General features: G+C 44.2%; 1 protein-coding gene across 3 annotated transcripts; it reads right to left on the minus strand.

The window, feature by feature from the left end:
* Positions 1 to 1,093: 1,093 nt before the first annotated feature.
* Positions 1,094 to 19,765, minus strand: LOC311244397 (ETS translocation variant 5-like). 3 transcript variants are annotated; one of them, XM_084333878.1, is made up of 13 exons: positions 19,660 to 19,765; positions 18,229 to 18,430; positions 17,225 to 17,309; positions 16,590 to 16,637; positions 14,208 to 14,258; positions 9,271 to 9,394; positions 8,224 to 8,571; positions 7,305 to 7,612; positions 6,867 to 6,932; positions 6,658 to 6,726; positions 6,029 to 6,198; positions 4,235 to 4,342; positions 1,094 to 3,051 (listed from the first exon to the last, which is right to left on the minus strand). In XM_084333878.1, the coding sequence occupies exons 2-13, from the start codon at positions 18,274 to 18,276 to the stop codon at positions 2,773 to 2,775; spliced, it is 1,704 nt and encodes a 567-aa protein (XP_084190004.1). In that variant the 5' UTR covers positions 18,277 to 18,430; positions 19,660 to 19,765; the 3' UTR covers positions 1,094 to 2,772. The 3 variants fall into 3 exon arrangements, with proteins under 3 accessions (XP_084190004.1, XP_084190005.1, XP_084190003.1); XM_084333879.1 differs by having other exon boundaries at positions 4,241 to 4,342; positions 17,225 to 17,312; XM_084333877.1 differs by having other exon boundaries at positions 17,225 to 17,312.
* Positions 19,766 to 20,635: the final 870 nt, after the last annotated feature.

Below are 20,635 nucleotides of genomic sequence, written 5' to 3' on the forward strand. Positions count from 1 at the left end.
CCCACCTACCCAACCCCCTCCAATGTACAGTTTCCCCCACCTACCCAACCTCCTCCAATGTACAGTTACTTTCTTCCCCCTCAAATGTATATACTCTCTTTTTAGAAACTCTTGTCTATTAATCAGAGTTTCCAAAACCAGGGTCTATACGACAGGCATTGTACTCTTAAACAGTACTGTATATTTGTAGATCTGGTATGTCATAAATGTCTGGATGTAACAGTACTGTCATATCTGTATGTCATATATGTTATGATGAATTGAAAATGGGGGACCCTGAAAGACGAAAGTCTTTGTCTGGTCTGCATCCCCTTAACAATTGTGTGTATTGAGCCGTACTGTATTGTACCCATTCTGCAATGTGTTAATAAAATGTTCAATCAATCAATCAATACTCTATCCATATAGCTCTGTATGATAGCATGTACAATAATGCTATATAAATATTAATATATATGTCTGTACATACCTGCATATAATCCTTTTTACATATCAGTAGATACTATATATATATATATATATATATATATATATATATATCCCTACTCTTATTTACAAATTACACTGCTGGCCAGTATGACTTACTACCAGTGTCTTTATAACTGTATCACTGTACATATTAATACTACAATATATACTCTGTACATACATCCGATTACCACTATACTCATTTATATATTTCATACCCAGTTTAATCACCTGAACATTGTATATTACTGATGCACTTTGCCGTTACATTTGTACTCTGGCTTTTGAGCGTCAAACACTTTCATTTACTGCATTCTGGTGTACTTTTATGGACCAATTTGTGCCTGTTCTGGATCAATTCATGGTGGAAATGTCTTTATTTGTGTGAAGGAAAAGACAACATTCAGGTACCCGCTGACACAAATATAATGGAATATAATGCAGTAAAGCTCTCCAGGCATTAGCTATATTTTGATGGAAGCAAATTGACCACTTCTCAATATGAGGAGAGCTTGACCCATGCAGCCTCTAAATCTACACCTATGGGTTTTTCCCTAATTCTGATGGTGTCGATTTTTTTGGTACATTGTGAAAACAGTCCATACAACAACAAGCAAAGTAAAGCAGATAAGTTTTATTGTATCCAGTATAAGATCAACTGAAAGCGACGGAAGGCACACATTATAGGCTATCTGGGGGTGTGGGGGGAAGTAGGATGTCACGGGAGCGGCAGCGAGTCTTCCCTAAATATAGACACGCCTCCACCCCACATACATAACACCACATTAGGATCATATAGCAAAATATAGCAGTACACACGTCTCACATATGCACCATCTATCTAGGACTCAATTAACGCCGTCTCAAACGCCGCCATCTTTTCCTCCATCCTCTAGTCACCGACGTTGCTTCCCCTCGAGAGGTTTGCCCCGACGGAAGCGACGGGTTTAAAAGGGGCGGGGCTTGAGAACGGGCCAATAGGGAGTGTCTGACCCAACTCCCGTTAGATTAGGAGGGGGGTCACATTTAGCGGCCGAAAGAAAACTTTGCAGTTTATACAATGTCAAACAAATGCAGCCATTTGCAAAAATATATTCATATACATTTATATATTTTTTTTCTCAGCCATTGAAGCTAATAAACTATACAAAAAAAGCAGAAAGGTCATCTTGGTACAATGATTGGTACAGCCGTTTGTAAGAAAGTCCATGCAAGATGGCGCTGTGTCCACCTGTTAGCTTAATATTGGCAGTATTATAGATTGAGACAGTTGTAGTACCTTTGTCATAGAACAGTCATAGGAACAAAACAAACCAAAAAAGGAGAAGAAAAAATAAAACCTTACAGGTCCATAGTGCCAAAAACATCAGCTTTGACGACACAAGAAAAAAAAAAAAACACAAAACATATATTTCAATATAAATTTCGTTTTCTTTTTATATAGAAAGTCAAAAAGCGTTTCAGAAAATACTGATGCGTATCCCTTTCAGGCGGTACCAAAAAAAAAAAAAAAAAATACATAATCACTTTTGGGTTTTCGTTAAAAAGAGCGGCGGGGCAGGGAGAACACGTTTCTTTTTAGTGAGAAATACAGATCCCAGAGTTTAGACGATAATGAGAAAGCCGCCTTTCAAACGATTACCTTTTTACGTATATATTTTTCTGGGAGCAGGCCCCTTGGCAGCATGCAGCGGCCCCACGGCATTGTGGTCTAGCTCCCAAAAGCTTTTGATTATGCGTGTTATGGAATGTGGAGACGATCCAATGTGTGGACTCTCCACACGCCCCCGTTTTAACAAACAACAACAACCGGTTTCCTGCATTTGACTTAAAATGTAAGTCCAAACAACACAGCCATCATCTGTCGTCGAGTCCAACCAGAGAGCTTTATTTAGGCTCGGGGCTATAAAACTAATGAACTATAAAAGAGAGCTGCCATGACGACAGTTCTACGTGATCGAGGCAGGTGTCCTTTAATCAGACCTCAGTGACGCCTTTAAAAAGCGGGTGACTCAAGGTGTCCTTTACCCCCCCCCCCCCCGACGATGACGCCGCCAGACGGTTCAAAGGTCGGAGAGAAGAGAGGGCAAGGAGCCAGATGGCAGAGTAGTCGTGTTTTGTTTCATCTGGGGGACCGTTGAGACGAGTCAGAAAGAACCAAGTGACATGTATTTTGTATGCATTATTAAAGGGTTGTGAGGAAATGGAGTTTGGAGACGTTCCCAATACCGCTCAGCAGTGAGTGGGCGCGTCCGCGTACAGTCCTAGGAGGTGGGGGAGGAGTTCCCCGGGCGGGTGGAGTCTTTAGTACGTGTAGCCGTCGGGGAAGGCCAACTGCTCCCCTCCGTCGACCGGGTAGGGACCCGCCCCCTCGTTGTTGTTGTTGTTGTTGTTGTTGCTGCTGTTGTTGTTGTAGTGGGACACGTTGCCGGGGGGAAGGGTGTCCTCTTCGCTGCTGGCGGCTGGGTGGGGCGTGGCATCCGGGTCCCCCTTCAGACTGGGCCTCTGGTTGTCCGGGAACGCCATGGAGAAGAGCGCCTCAGGGTCGCACACGAACTTGTACACGTACCTCTCGCCGGCCACCTGCAGGGAGACGGACGAGCGGAGAGGGGGAGGAGAGGACGGGTTAGAGAGAGAGAGTGTTCGCTCGGGGACACTGGGGTCGACGTGCTTTCAGGAAAGGAGTGAGACGTGTTCTTATTCTACTGTAAATCGTTTCAATTGATTCAACGTGAAAAAGACTTACTGGTCTTTACAATATTTAATATAAAACACTTACTCAAAAGGTTATACACACACTACTACACTAGTAATATTCCACAACTGTGGCATAAATGACACATTCCTATCATTTTCAGTCCAAGGTTTCAATGGCTGATTTGCATATAGTGATATTTTCAGATTGTAGTTTTATTTCACGTCAACAACGTTAATTCAGAATATAAACATAATTGGCAACGCAGGAACAATGGCCTCATTCCACTGTACTGAACCTGCTGCGTACATGCAGCTGTAGCCAAAAATGTAACCGTGCGGAAAATCGACGCAAGCCGACATGGACGGGGTCAGCCATGTGTTCCCACAGCCCTATGTTCCCACAGCCCTATGTTCCCACAGCCCTATGTTCCCACAGCCCTATGTTGCCACAGCCCTATGTTGCCACATTTCTAAGATTTCTCTCAACATTTGGCCCCATGTTCCGACATTTGTAAGATTTCTCTCAAAATGAGGCTCTATGTTCCCGGATCTACCAGAGGACAATTAGATAATGGGTTGGGTGTAATTGGCTACCAAATTAAGAGAAAGGGGGATAAAATCAGATGCAAATTTATGAAAAAAGGAAATGTGGGAACATAGGGCTGTGGGAGCATAGACAGCACAGAGCTGTGATTGGCCGCTGTCCTGGGCTGGGCCTGACGTACCTCCGTATTTACCATTTATCATCTCGGGAGCTCGGTTGGAGCATTCCATTATCCACCGTGATAAACTATGTTACAAACATATGGACCAAATAGAAGAAACTCCAAAAATACAGCCATTTGTACAACACCTAGAGGTTCGGCGGTGTACTGCAACCCATGCGTTGAACAGACTGTGGAAGTATATGTCGGTCTAGCTAGCTCCCACGCGCAAAATATCACCGACGGCTAACGTCGAAGCATATATCTCGGCCTTTAGGACGGCGGCGAGACTGAAAATGATAGAGCGAGCGCCCGAGTGTGTATATATATAGTTTAAGAAGGAGGATAATTGGAACGTGACCTGCCTTTACCTTCTGCATGATCCCTTTCTCGTAGTAGTAGCGCAGCGAGCGGCTCAGCTTGTCGTAGTTCATGGCCGGGCGGTTCTTCTGCATTCCCCAGCGTCGAGCCACCTGGAAAACACACATGAATACAGGCCTGTAAACATCCTGAAATAAAGTTTTAAGTGGATTTATTTTATAAGAGAATAATAATAATAATAATAATAATAATAATAATAATAATAATAATAATAATAATAATAATGGCGCTTCTTTGGTAAGAAGTGTAGGTTTGAAATAAATAAAAAATTCCATCTTCTCTTAGTGTAGTGCAGGGTACGAAACATTTAAGTCTTGTTTTATTGTGTTTTTATTGTTTGTTTTTTATTGCGTTTGGTTTTATTGGTATTGTGCTTTTACTGTGTTTTTATGTCTTCCATCGAGGACCACTTTGGAAATAAGTTGCCGTTAGACTCGGCTGGAGGCGGTCGAAACGAGACCCAAGCTAGCAAGTTAGCGACATCATAGCGATTATGAGACGCATCGAAGACTCTGGAAACGACGGGAGATGAATAGGAACACAGAAGTCTCTATTTTGGAAATGTATGAGAGTTGTGCGTGTGTGCTTTTGAATTCCAAATTCATCATTCAGTTGTCCTGACAGGCGACCTCAAAGCAGAGCCACGGCAGTCCGTCCTGCAGACTGGCTGAGCCTCTTTAGCGCTCTGTGGTAATCCATGTCCGACTTATTTGTAAAAAATATAAATGATTTAATCCTTCCAATTCCTTTGAACATTAGCTTTATCCCGCTTAGGGTGCAATACAAATCAGATTAGCGCTACTGTACCAATCGAAGTAAAATGATAGCAGATAAGTTACCGAATGGTTTGATTCCTAAACATTAAAACACACACTTTATTAGAACTGTTGCAACTCCTAATTCAATATTTCATTAAAAGGAATTCATGAATAAAAAGATGATCCTACCCTGAGAAAGATCAACTAACTGGAGAACTAACGGCTGCAGAACTTGAGAACCATTAGGAATGTTTGACCACTAAGTGTTAACCACCAAAACCTGAACGGACTACAACGTATGACATATATCATGGCAGTTAGGGTACCTTGTGTATAATGCACTTTGTATTTTTCGGTTTACTTTTACTCATAGTATATACTGTATAATTATTCACATTTTAATTCTTATATTTATTGTAACATAATATAACCGATAGGGCATATAGACCCTCATCTGCACCTATTTCTACATTGTTTATATTCAGTTAATTATATTGTTTACATCGTTTAATTTTTTCCTAATATTTTTATATTCAGATAAAATTGTATGGCTTATATTTATGGCTTTCTACCATTATCCTGCCCATACCTGTACCTCCCCTCCCCCATGCTGCTATGATGCCCGCATTTCCCCAAGGGGATCAAATCAGCAATACCAACTGAATCAGGTGAGTAAGTTGCCTCGGACCTGCGCAAGCTGCTGCGCCAAAAGAAGTACAACAAGGCTCTATGGAGAAACCATGGCACTCCCCTGACTAAAAGTTGTTTCAAACGAAAACGGCTGGATGTCATTTAGCCAAATCAGCATGGCTGTGAGTGTGAGTCTTTCACCTTTTACATATCTAGCTTTGGCATGGATTGATTGTTTGGAGCGCTAGCATGGCTAACAAAAATATATTGTAGTCTGCCCCGTTGTTCTGACCAGGATTACGTTCCTTTCTGCTTCGGGTCTGCGTGCGCATATTTGGCATGACGTTGTCGATGAACAGGTCTATAACAACAGGCTGAAGGTTGACTGACCTCCTCTGGCTCGATGAGTTTGAACTCCATGTTTCGGCCGGTCCAGGCGATGAAGTGCCCGTTGGCGGGGTTGTCCAGCAGGGTGACCAGGAACTGCCACAGCTGCAGGGAGCCGCGCCGCTGGTAGGGGGGGCCGTCGCGGAAGGCAGACGCCTCCTGCTTTATTTTCACTGAAGAAGAAGAAGAAGAGAGGTAGACGGCGGGGGTCAATAAACTAACGGAACTTTAAAAGGAACACGGCAACACATTTTGGGAAATTAGCTTAGTCTTCTCCAGAGAGAGAGAAGAAGATACATAGCAGTTTCCTCTCTGTGCGTTCAGTAGAAGCACGTTAGCCTAGGCATTGTCCAACTAACACCTCTCCTGAAGGCTAACCGGCCTGTCCGTTTCCATTCATTGTGCTAAGCTAGGCTAACGCGCAGCCAGATAGCTTTCTACTGAACGCACTGAGAGGAAACTTCTTGTCTCTCTCTGCAGAAGACGGTAAGCTAATTTCTCAAAATGTTGGCGTGTTCCTTTAACAATGACCTCAGGAGTATTTTGGTCATATTTCCCATCCCTATAACCCGAGCTCATGTCAAATCACTATAACGACAGTAGAACTAAACTTAAATATGTTTTTTCCTTACCTTCCAGTCTTTCTGGGACCACGCATGTGTCGTCGTAGTACAAGTGTGGCTCTCCGTCGTAAACAAACCCTGTAGTGTGAATAAAATCAAACAGTTAGCTTAGCCGTCACAAGCTGCTGTCCCAGGCCAACACAATAGGTCTGATAAATAATAAACTGTATTTCAGTGACGAGACAAAAAGAGATGAACACATTAGCAAGGAACCTCACCTTCACCATTGTTATTTTGGTAGAAGTTGGATGACTTCCCAAATGACGACTGGCAGTTTTGTGCCTCTGTAAGAAATGAAAACATGAATTAGTAAATTTTATAAAGTAACCATTAAGGCCTCTTAATGTAGGACTCTTAAGGACTCGAGATACTACACTGTTGCAAGGAATTAAACATACACTCCTAATTGTTCATGCAAGGTTCACAGCAGGGTTCACTTTTAATTGAATAAAGTCATAACACGAACAGAAATTAAACCAATTTCTTTGGTAATGAAACGTCATTCATTCTCAATTATTTCCTAATTAGGTTGGGTAGTAGGGTCAAGCTTTCTCGTGCCATTTTTTGGAGGGGAAAAAAAAACCCACAAACACTTCCCAAACTGACCATGAATTGACCCCATGCGCTGGAATGCACGCATGAACACAAACACACACCTGAGTCAAAGCAGAAATCCCTCGGCTCTTTTTTAATGCGGAGGGGGTGGAAAGAGGCCGCTCGGGGCGCCGGGCCCATGCCGGGGGCCCCCTGCTCGGGGTAGCGTGGGTCCACCATTTCCTGTTTGAAGCCCTGGGGTACCACGGGCTCCGACAGGTGGCGCTGGTACAAGGGGCGGTTGTCCCGGTGTGGAGGCTGCTGCTGGTGGTGCTGCTGGTTGTTGTGGGGCTGAGGGGGGTAGGGCGACCTGACCACACCCTCCGGGGTGGGGAAAGGCAGGCAGGGCTCGGAGAGCTGCCGATGGAATCTGGGTGGGAGGAACAGAAAACGACAGGGAAAGGTTAGCTTTAGAGAGGCACCGATGCTACTTTTTTCACCAATTCAGAGTACCAATCCAATACCTTTACTGAACAGGTAGTGGGGATCACTGAAAACTAAATTATTAAAGCTGCAATGACTGTTTTCTGACCACTAGGGGGCACGAGTCACCACTGTATAAACAAACTCCCATTTTCTCCAAAACGAAAGCCTCTTCAACGAAATGCCTTACCAGCACAATCGTTGTTGCAACTAAGAAAAGTGTTTTTGCGCATGAATTACAGATTTCAACTACAATACATAAAACCTTCTATTGGGCATTTCCTAGTTGTTGAACAAAGTAGTACTGTTCTGACTGCACAATATTGATGTAATTAAGAAAAGAAAATTCACAAGTTCATAAAATATGCAGAGATAATGTACGGTTGTCAATAAAGAAAATAAACAATAGAATAACAACAGACTGGCTGCTGATAGCATGGGTTGTTTGAGTAGGACACCATGACTCACTCAATGAGACCTTCCGATAGCAGGTCAGATAATGTGAAAAAATAGTTACTGCAGCGTTAAAGATGTAATCTAGTGTCTAAACACACTCACCTGTGTTCCAAGCCGAATTGCCCATTGGGGTGACTCACGGGTGGGCGGGGCACCGCAAAGCGCCGACATTGGCTGGCCTGCGGAAGAGTGTGAGTGTGGTGGTGGTGGTGGGAGGGGCTCGGAGAAGGCGTGGCCTGCGGGAGAGTGTGAGTGTGATGATGGTGGTGGTGGGAGGGGCTCGGAGAAGGCGTGTGCCTCGGGGGGCAACTGTGCGCTAACTGCTGGGCAGGGGGCGGGATTTGCCTCTGTAAGGGGTGTGTCCCCGCATTGTGGGCGGAGCCGCATGGCAAGGTGGGCGAGGAGGTCGGGGTCAGTGGTTTGACGCCGGCTGGCTTGTTGTCATAGGCACTGAGAAGAAAGAGAAGAGAAAGTCATTATAGAATTACTGGTACCTCAATCATACTTGTTGTCCTAATTATGTCCCAACAATTATTATAAAAAGAAATCTAGCTCTGCAGTGCCCAGTTTGGTTCCTGAATCATGTTCCCAGTGGCCGTCGCCTGTGGCGAAAATTTAAGATTAGCCTCCGTATTAGTTGCTATGCAACACAGTTCCCCGAAATTGTAAAGCAGTTGCACACAGAGACCGTTTGTTGTGAAGTTTCATTCTATTAAAATTGGCTAATTCCTGCTTCCGCCAGCGGCACGGCGGTTTCCATGTCGCGCGGTAAAATTATTGTTGCCAATCTTTATTATTACTGGAGGCTATTATGGCCTTAGGGGTCGGAGACAGAAAGACAGGGCAGAGGACGGGAGGGGGACAGAAAGACAGACGGTCGGAGACAGAAAGACAGGGCAGAGGACGGGAGGGGGACAGAAAGACAGAGGGTCGGAGACAGAAAGACGAGGAAGAGAGGGGAACAGAAAGACAGACTGTCAGAGACAGAAAGACGAGGCAGAGGACGGGAGGGGGAAGGAAAGACAAGACGGTCGGAGACAGAAAGACAAGATGGTCAGAGAAAGAAAGACAGACGGTCGGAGACAGAAAGACGAGGCAGAGGAAGGGAGGGACAGAGACACACAGGGAGAGACAGGCGGAGATCCACACCTGTAGCTGTAAAGGCACTTGTCGGTGTAGGGAGTGAGTCTCTGCTCCTGGCTGCAAGGAGACAGCTGTTTGGACGGACTGGGCTCTCGCTTCACTTTACTGGAGGGAGGCCCGTGGAACATCACTGAAAACACACACACACACACATACATTACTGTCTGACTCCAACAGTGACGTAAACACATGCATTTATGAACCATCTAAAATCACCTGGGGTCAGATGTGATCTTCAAATAACAGAAAATTGCACACATTCTTGTTCTATTTTGTTGAGACGTATCCATGTTGAGCACTCCGTTTGAAATGGTCCACGGAACCGTTTAGGCAAATTAACAAGAGATGTAACTATATATATATTTATTTTTTCTCTTCATTTTTCTTTGTATTAGTCAACATGCATCTCAACACAGTACAGAAAGCCTCGTGTCAAAAGGCAACTTTTCTTTGATGCTTAATCTAATAAAAAAAGAATTATTTAATACACGATCAACGGTCTTCCATTAGCTTTGGAGCCCGGAGCCAATTAAGTTGGAAAACCCCCGTCTCCTCCTCAATGGGTTCTTTATCCCCACAATAACAACAACAACACGATATTGGGAATATCCCAAAGGACAAGGAGCGCTGCCGTCGTGTCGATCCGTCCGCACTGTTGTTTTACACCGAGAGTAATTTAATGGAGGCAGCAGTCGAGGCAGCATGGAAAGACAAACAAGACGTCTTTGTGCCATCCATGGTACTGGTATTGTAAGGTACAGCATGTAGGAAGTCAGCGGTCGCGCCTGCTTTACTACTGTGACCCCCCCCCCACGAACCCCTATTTCCTGTGCCACATATTGTAACTGCCAGGACTGGGATTGGCAGCCTGCCACTGGAATCTTGTAAAGCAGAGCGTTAAGAGAAACAGTGGTAGGAACTTGACCAGGGTATCTGCAGGTTTCAACGAGTTACATTTAAGACTTTTTAATACCAATTTCATGACCATACTTTCTCTCGCACGTTCCATACAAGCTCTCACCAGACGCGCCAAGCTCTCGGTAGCCCAGCAGAAAACAACTAATTGAATACAAAAATATTTCATATATTTAATATGATTTCACATGGTCCCTCAAGTTTGTTCTGATCTGGGGCGCCCGAGTGGCGCACTGCATACAGCACTACGGTGCAACTCCCGGGTGATCTTTGCCGAATGTCTTCCCCGGTCTATCTCCCATTCCTCCTCTCTCTCTCTCTCTCTCTCTCTACCGGACTGCCCGGTAGCAAAAATCAATAAAAACCTACAAAAACATAACTTGTCCGAAAGGACAAGTAACATTTAAAGTTTGTTCTGATCTAGGGAAATCAGCTTTTTCCTTTGATGCCTCCAACTCTTGGAATGTCCTCCAACTCTCTCTGAAGTTAGAGGTTCTCCCTTCCCTTGGTATGTTGTATGATTTCAGACCATTGTGTGACTACCTGTAACTGTTTTAGCACATTTTCTGTGAACATTGCTTTTATTATGTACCGTGTACATTTTTTACAATCGTCGTTTCTGTAAATGAGGGAAACCTCAGAAGCTTACGATTTTAAATAAAGGTTGAAATGAAAAAATCCCCAGACAGCTGGGCTGCCCCCCCCCCCCCCCATACAAATGAAATATCTGTGCAAATATTTTTTTTAAACTTTTGAATACCTTACATTGAGAATTCTGAATACCCTCGCAGATACCCTGTTGACACACCCACACACATGGGTACGAGTATGCGTGCGCACACACACTATGATCCTTACAGAATCAACGAGCGCCTGCCCTCCTACAGTGTCTATTTGCACCGTTCGCAGCCCTTATTCTCACCCCCATTGTCTGACTTGAACCCCCCCCCCCCCAGAGACCGTGTGCTCAAGTCAGCAGGCCGGGGAAAGTGTTTTCAGACATGTCAAGAGAGGGAGTTAGCATGTCAATTAGACCAGCGGGGGGGGGGGGGGGGGGGGAAATCACATGGTCAACCCCCCCACCCCCCTCGACTGCTCCTGTGCCCAGCTGCATTGCTCTCCAAGGACTGGTGAATAAAAGGAGTCATCTGTGAGGCTGGCTGGCAGTGTGCCATGTCTACACATACGCGCACACACACACGTGTACTGTACAGTCTCAAGGAACGTCCTCCCAGTGGTAAAATGTTATTGCGCCAGGCACGGCCAAAACCACACTGCCTGCCGCCCGCCACGCAAGCCGAGAGACCGTGCTTCCCTACCCGCACGACCCGCTCACGGTCCAAGTAAGTGAAGTGCGTGCACTCGTACCCACGGCGAGCCCAGACGGATCCTCTATACATCTACCCAAAGAAAGACCTCTGTTCCACGGTGTGTGTGTGTGTGTGTGCTCAGCGTTAAAACTATTGTGCAACCTTATTCACTGTACTTAAATAAATAACTTTTATGTTTGCCATTTTACTGAAATTGTGTTTTTACGTGGCAGGAAACGACAGCAAATGGCTTGCTTTATAAAAAAAATATAAATAGAAAAGAACCTGGACCCCTGAAGTGTTATCGAGACAATGAAGACTCTTTGTTCTTCAAGTTCACCTCTTCAACAGGCACGTGCACACATAGAGCCCAAGGGGTGCTTGAGCACCTGCCCTTTTAAGCCTCGTAAAAAAGTGCCCTTAAAAAAAGAGAAAAAAAAAGGATTCCCGCCCCCTCCCCCGCGCATACAGACTGCCCTTCCAACTGAAAAATGTCAGGATAGAATCAAAATATTAGGTAAAGAGAGAGAGATGCCCCATATTCCATTGCAGTTTGCACGGCCTCCTCAGCGTGCCTCTCCGCGGACCTATATATTTTATGCATAGCGTGGGTGGTGGTGATGATGATGATAGAAACCGCTGTGGCGCATACAGTTGAATGCTGGTATTACACTCACTGAGGGACACGTAGAAGTCAAGTCCGATGGGATTTGGGAATCTCAAATACAAATCGGGATTGGAATAAAAAATGCATTTATATTAAACAATACAGAATATACAGCACTTCTTGGGGTCTGTATGGTAAGCACTTATTCCCTCCCCCCTGAACATTTATGGACACATGGGCCTTTTAAGTCAGTGATAAAAGTGTCTTTCAAAGATAATTATAGTTCAATATTAAATCACGAAAAAAAACCCAAAAAAGCATAAAAAAGGGCCCCCCCGCTCGAAAAGGGCCCGCAAAAATCGGGCTTGCACGCTTGGTTATAACACACACGGTTATAGTGCCCTTTTCAGCCTTTGAGCACCTGCCCCTCTAAAGTCCTGTGCACGTCCCTGCTCTTCAACAAATGTATATATATATATATATATATATTTTTTTATATATATACTTAATTGTTCCTCTGATCTCCTTCCCCTTAGTTGCCCCCTCCACTGTTAAGCACCGTGGGTCTCATGAAAGGCGCTATATAAATCTAAGAAATTATAATTAGTTGTAGACTGGACTTTACTCCATTGACATAGCACTTCATACAGTCTGGTGCACCCATATATATCGTCCGGGCCAAGCACTGGCATTATATAGTCCCTACTACTGCATATCACTACACCCCCTAGTTGAGACTCAGCACCATCTCGTTTGAAAGACCAGGGGAAAGCCCTGCATATGTAATAATAACTTGAGCACTAAAGAATTCTGCTGAGGGTTCAAAATCAAAGCATATCAGCCAGTGGGGAAGCCACACATGTGAAAACATACAATGAGATTTTTTGTTTCCCCTTTTAGGGAGCTGTTATGCAGATGTTATCTTTAGGGATCTGCAGATGTTATCTTTAGTGTTCTGTTATGCAGATGTTGTCTTGTGTAGCAGTAGAATGTGGAAAAGTGGTGGATGGTGAAAAAAAACAACAACAAGCAAACCGGTTGGTTTGGAACACTGCCGGGTTGCTCAGGAATGTAAGCAGGACAACACAAACAAGAAGACCTTGTGGGATGGAGGGCAAGAGGGCAGGAATCAAGCGATCTTCAGTAGAACGGAATGGGAATGTGTCCACAAAACACTGAAATCCCAAATAATTACATGACTAAGATCACATTCCCAATCGCTGTAGCTTTGGGTGGGACTGGTTGGAGCGCGACAAGCATGCGTGGTTGGATAGCTTGGCTCAAAATCCTGCCTTCCAAATAGACAGACAGACATTTTATATCCACTTTTTCTCCTTATTTTTCTCCCATCCCAATTTCGTATTGCCAATTCTCCCCTCCCCTGTCTTGAACGTTGCTAGACTATGCCTCCCACTGGTCGGCTGTAGTGAGGATAGAAGCCTTGCATCACGTGTCCCCTCCGGTACACGAGGAGCCAGCCTGTCGCATCTTTTCACCAGACAGCGCGGACTCTCGGTGGTGAGGAGTAACGCGTGGGAGGCTCACGCTGCCCCCGATACTTCCTGTCTCTGCTGTGCAGGCGTCACCCAACCGACCTGTAGGAGTCGCTGTCCGTCCAGTCCCCACCCATCGATTTCCACCCGCTACCTCGGTCAATTGAGATGGTATGACGACTGGCCCAAGCCGCAGGCAATGCTGACACCGGGATTCGAGACCGGAGTCTCGTGCATTGGTGACAAGCGCAATCTCCGCTACGCCACCCAGCCGCCCCTCCAAATAGACCGTTTTCTGAAATTGACCGATATACCATCTGACAGAACAGAGCCAATTGGGTCACAAAAAAGGCACAAACCCGTTAGCTGTCTGACACTGTGGGTAAAAGCACAGCCAACATTGACTGACACGCAGAAACATTGCTTTAGTTGGGCTGCAAGACGAGACTTGTTTTTGGCAAAAACCGAACAATCTTCCATTTTCGATGTTGAAATTACGTGGTCTTTGGGGAAACGGGGAGGCTTGAATAAGTAACTGTGCAGAAAGTCCACACAGTTGACCGGCCGGCATGGGGGTCATTCAAAAAAATTATATATATATTATTTTTTTGTACTCACGGTTGTCCGACTGGAAATCTGGGACAAACTGCTCATCGTCTGGCACCTGGGCTGTAGAAGAGGACATGTTTTAGATTAGATTCAACAGTAAAGTGCAATAGTAAGTAACAGTAAAGTGCAATAGTAATATACAATGTACAGGTGATTCAACTGTAAAAGTGCAATAGTAATATACAATGTACAGGTGATTAAACTGGGTATAACATATACTGGCCAGCAGTGTAACTAGTAAGATGTGTAGTAAGGGATGTGCACAGATATAGATATAGTATCTACAGATATGTCAAATGGATTATATGCAGGTATGTAGACATATGTGGATGAATATATATATATATATGGTAAGAATAAATATATACACACTGTATATATATACAGCATTATTGTACATGCTATCATACAGAGTTGTATGGGTTATATGTAGGTGTATATCTAGGTAGGGTGTAAAGGTACATGTATCCGTACCGTACAGAACCGGTTCAGTGTGTACCGTACCAAACGGCGGTGTAGTGTACCAAACGAATACAACGGTATGTTAACCACTAACGACCGCCCACCGGGGGCTGTTTTTTTTTCACAATCTAATATAATTATAACAAGTCGATTATTAATTTCAATATAGAATATTCGTTGACAGACCTACAAGTACAATTAGTTACTGCACACTTCATCACCCCTGATAGTAGTCTAGCAACGTTCAAGACAGGGGAGGGGAGAATTGGCAATACGAAATTGGGATGGGAGAAAAATAAGGAGAAAAAGTGGATATAAAATGTCTGTCTATTTGGAAGGCAGGATTTTGAGCCAAGCTATCTCCAACCACGCACGCTTGTCGCGCTCCAACCAATCCCACCTAAAGCTACAGCGATTGGGAATGTGATCTTAGTCATGTAATTATTTGGGATTTCAGTGTTTTGTGGACACATTCCCATTCCGTTCTACTGAAGATCGCTTGATTCCTGCCCTCTTGCCCTCCAGGCCCTGATCACAGCGCCTCTACCACCTGAGACAGTTAAGGAAGTTCAGAGTATCGGGGAAGATACTCCAGTCCTTCTACTCAGGAGCTGTAGAGAGCATCCTGACCGGAAACATCACTGCCTGGTATGGAAACAGCACGGCACAGGACAAGAAGGCCCTACAGAGAGTGGTGCGCTCAGCCAAGCGTACCACGGGTATTGCACTACCCCCCCTGCAGGTTCTATACAACAAGAGGTGCAAATCCAGAGCCTGCAGGGTAATGAAAGACCCTCACCACCCCAATAACAGCCTGTTTCAGCTGCTGAGGTCAGGCAGACGCCTGCGAACCCCAGCTACTAGGACAGAGCGGCTTAGGCTCAGCTTCTTCCCCCAGGCCATCAGAGCCATGAACAATGAACATTGAGTGCTCAGAACATTGAACTATCCACACACAAGCACACATGAACACACACACGACACGCACGCTGTGCACGCTCACACACGAGCAGCCACTTAACACTTTAACATGAGCGGGCACACACTCATGTCGCACACACGCACACTTATGGCCAAAGGAAAGGACACTTTAAATTAGAATAACAGGAACAGTATATTGCACTACCAAAGCTAACTAGCATGTCCCATATGCTCTGTAAATAACTATGTACAGATACCGAGATGTCACTCCATGTTACCCGTTACCTGTTTACTGCACAATGTTGTTTTTTCATTTTTGATTCTATTATATGTTGTACCACTGCATTGCACATCGTTGCGGGCAAGACCACCCGCATTTCATTGTATACCTGTATGCCGTGACAATTAAAACTCTTGACTTGACTTGACTTGAGTGGAACATGGAAAGCCAAACGTTCCCCCACTGTACCAAAAACCCGTACCGAGGTACGTACCGAACCGTGGTTTTTGTGTACCGTTAGTCTGTTACACCCCATTGCAGATATTCAGACAGATATGGATATATATATGCTGTAAATATAAATACAGTATATACACAGCACTATTGTACAATACAGAGTTATATGGATAGACAATAGTATGAGGTAGGTAGTTATGATTACAGTGTATGCCAGTTGCAGACAGTGAAAGCAGTAGGTAGGTATAAATTGAGTAGAGGCAACAGAGTTCAGAGTTAAAAAAAAAAGAAAAAAAAGGAGATTGAACGATCATTCTACTTAAAGGAACATGCCAACATTTCTCTCCCGCTTCCACTCATTGTGCTAAGCTAGGCTAACGTGCAGCCAGATAGCCTTCTACTGAACGCACAGAGAGGAAACTGGTATCTATCTTCTTGTCTCTCTCTGGAGAAGACGATAAATGTTGGCGTGTTCCTTTTAAGCCACCCTCCGGCATGTTTTCACACACGCTTCTCTAATGCTTCCATGTGCTGCGCTCGCAGGGGCTCACCTTCCGCTATCCAGATCTCCTGAAGTTGACTGAGATCTTGAAAGAGTTCTGAAAAACGGGAGTGACAACAATATCTGCATTAATTCAAATACATAAATATATAGCGAGTACAAATCGAGTATCTGGGACAAAGAACCATACGTTTTCAGAGGAATAATGTTTTCAAACTTTAAGATAAGATATTCCTTTATTGATCCCCATTCGGGCATCATGCAGCATGGGGGAGGGGAGCATACGGGTATGGGCAGGGTAATAGTAGAAAGACATAAATATAAAAACATGAGTATATGAATATCAAAATAGTTATTAACTAAAGATGATGCACTTCCATTCATAGTTAAAGACATTTCCATTAATAGTTGAAGACAGTATAGGCTGAGTTCTGTCCAGAAAATGTCAAGCCGGCTGCCCCCTGACTTCACTACAACACCTTTAACCTCTACCATTGTATCGCTTCACTCACTGGCTAACTTACAGTACAGTTTCCAATAAGAAATGGGGGGGGGGGGGGGTTCTTGCACAGCCACATAACTCATGTCTAGAAGCACTCTGCCATCTTCCCGATATAAACGCATTCAAGTTGTGGGCTACGCCATGGGTCTTAAAGGGCCACGCCACCACATAAATGACCTTACCTTCTGTAAACTGCGCCAGCTCAGTCTCCAGAAACTTCCTCTTCCGGTCATTGGGGGGTCTGTTGACCGGCTCCTCTACTGGACACTTCTGGAATAACAACGATGAGAAGACAAGAACATTTAGTGATATTAGGCTACGTTCACACTGCAGAGGAAAATTTGGGACAAATCTTGATTTCTTGAACAGCTCAAATTACATGGAATCCACTTACATAATGTGGTCCTAAATCAGATAAAGGGTCTTATTTTTTGCAATGCAACCTCAGTCTGAATAGTCATGCAACTTTCACATCTCTAGATTTATATTTTGTCAACAATTTTTGTTTGTTGTTCATTTGTGCATGCAGGGCAGTTCAGGAGCATGACCAGTTCACACTGGAATCTGATATCCGCCAAATGTTGTTTAATTATGTGAACGGCCAAACTAAATAAAACAAATCTGAGCGTTAAATCAGAAGCACTAAAGCTTGTCGTGTGAACGTAGCCTTAAGTGAGTCGATTTGGCGATATACAATACAACACATGGTATTATAGGAATTAATTTGTGGTGGTGGACTGAGAACTGGAGTTGGGTAAAGTAGTCTGGTTGTGGGTATATAGGACTGTGTGCAATGCAGGCAAAACTATCTGTTATTGCATCAGTTTGGGAAGTCTAATCGCGGTTTGAACCTTTCTTACCCTATAGTTAGCTCAAAGTTGTGTTGATATTTGGATGGTTTCTTAATCTGTAAAGTGGTAACTAATTCAGTTTTGTGACTGCCACATGCCAATAAAGTACTACTACTACTAAATCAACATATCAGCCATTTCAAGTAGAGAAGGACTTAGGAAAAAACGATCCGTTATTGCATCAGTTTGGGAAGTCTATTCTCGGTGGGTCCATCCGATATTATGGCGGTCCACCGCAAATAAATCCCAAGTATGGGAAAACACTGTATTAAAGCATAACATCCATTAAATGTAAACTATGGGGAAAAGAAAGAAAAAAAGGTTTATAAGCTCACATTTTGCTGCACCATGAAAGGGACCTGCTGGTCGTAGAAGCCCTCCATGTTGCAGGGGGTCTGGGCTCGTTCTGCAGCCCGGAGGTGGTGGTGGTGGGAAGGAGGGCTTGGGGGTGGAGGAGGTGGTGGTGGTGGGAAGGAGGACTTGGAGGGGAACCAAGGCTGAGACCAGACTGGAGATCCCTCTTCTCTAAACTCCTCGCTGTGGAGAGACCAGGAAAGTGAGTGAGACCAGGACACGCGGCAAAGTGAACTCTGTCGGGTCACCTGTCACTGGACGTCAACGACGCCACACCACGGGCCTGCTCCTTTTTTTTTTTTGTAGAGTCTGCAAGACCGCTGCTCCTTTCATCTGTGGAACGTTTGTTTGCGTTTGTCCGAAACCCCTGCGGTGCTCTCGCCAGTGTTTAGCACAATAAAAAAATAAAAAACTTTTACTGTGCTATACAAGCATGGTTCACAGTTAGGCTACAACTGGCCTGTGATTCAAAGAGACTGGAGGGGGGGGGGGGGGGGGGGAGTACACATAGCAGGAGAGAAAAGACAGAATCACCCGTCGTCACATATAGAAGAAGCTGCACAAATAGGAAAACTACTTTGTCTGACATGATATACTTGATGTGTAATGTGGTGAGAGATGCACTACTCAGAACATCAAACAAGCTCTAAAAACATTAAGATTGATGTGGTGTATATTGATCAACAATTCCACCCTCTGTTCTGGTCTGGGGGATTCAATTCGAGTTACATAACTTAATTTATGGAGTCATTGCAATAATAAGCATCCTGCAGGCAAACTTTATGTATAACTTTAATTTGTTTTCTCTATAGCCTCAACGCCATGAACTTGCCAGAGTAAAGAGTGTATATATTTTAAATTATATATATATATAAAATAAAAACGTCCCTTGTGTGGAAGTCAAACTGTACAACCCCCCCTCCCCCTCCCGCCGCCACGGGGCCTCCCAGTTGTTTCAACGGGGCCCTTGTTTTTCTCAATGAAGTGAAATGTGATCCGCCGTCCGTGTGCAACGAGGGGGGAGGAGGAGGAGGAGGAGGGGGGGGGGGGGTCGAGTTCACCATTCATAAATTTCCGAGACGTCGCGGATAAACAATGAACGTGTGCAACAACACAGGCAATGAGGACGAGGTGCAAAACACAGCGGTGTCGTGAAAACTATCCGATGTAAGAAGAAAATGGACGCCGCCAGAACGGGCTGACTACTGTAACACTTCATTCTCATAAAATGGCGTTCGCGTTTTTACCCATCTCCCCCCTCCTTGCACGATCAACAGCGAGTAGGGGGGGGGGGGGAGAATCACAACCCTAAAGAGAATCAGCGCAGATTTAATCAGACGAAAATATCCAATCATATACAGTGCGAAAGCATATATTGTGTGATGGTAGAATATGAATGCGCAACAACTCACATTTTGTAGCAGAAGTTCTTTCGCGGTGGAAAAAACTGAAATATCCCACGAAGCCTCGTCTAGATTCCCTGCAGCAGCTCTTCGCTCAAAAAACTTGACTGTGGATTCTGTGGCTTTTTCTCAATGGAATGGTCGGGGCGAAAACAGCCCTCCGTCCCCCGCGCTCATTGGCTGCCACAGAATGCCTTTCAGAACGTCCCGCCAATCGACGTCGAGAGCTCCTCCAAAAGCCCTCGTCTTGTTTTTTATGAATGGCTCCGTTTCATTCATGTCTCTGGAGCGCTCTCTTAAAGGGCTACACACACATCCATTTTAACTCGTGTCTTGATAGAATTTTTTTTACAGCTATGTTGTTGGCACAATGTACCTAGATTATGATCGGTTTTATCATGATGATTGATATCCAAATATGTCAACTCGAAACATCGAGCAGCCACAGAAGATGATTCTCAATGCATGAGCTACAAATCCATTATGTAGCAGCCTAATAACAACAAAGCAATCCCTTAACAAAAACATGTCACTATGTTTGTCTCCCATACCATACCCAACTCGACTTTTGAACCTCCATACGACATAACTACGTCTCTTGTGTCTTGTACTAGTTTAATCTCTACTAGCACTGTACTTTTATTGTATGTATCTTGTGTCTTGTACTAGTTGTATCTATACTTGGACTATAGTTTGAACCTTTCTCACCCAGTCTTTTATGTAGCTAAAAGTTGTGTGTTGATATTTGGATGGTTTCTTTAATCTGTAAACTAATTCAGTTTTGTGACTGCCACATGCCAATAAAGTACTACTACTACTACTACTACTAAATCAACATATCAGCTATTTCAAGTAGAAAAGGACTTGAATAATCAGATAAATACTTTTTTATATCAGTTATCGACACGTCGTCCGCAATTTAGATCAGAGCTGTGTGCTGCATGACCTCTTTCGATTTTTTTTTTCTTTCTGTTTTTGTTGTTGT

The sequence above is a fragment of the Notolepis coatsorum genome (assembly GCF_963971535.1).
Source record: "Notolepis coatsorum genome assembly, chromosome: 1".
NCBI classification, from domain to species: Eukaryota; Metazoa; Chordata; class Actinopteri; order Aulopiformes; family Paralepididae; genus Notolepis; species Notolepis coatsorum.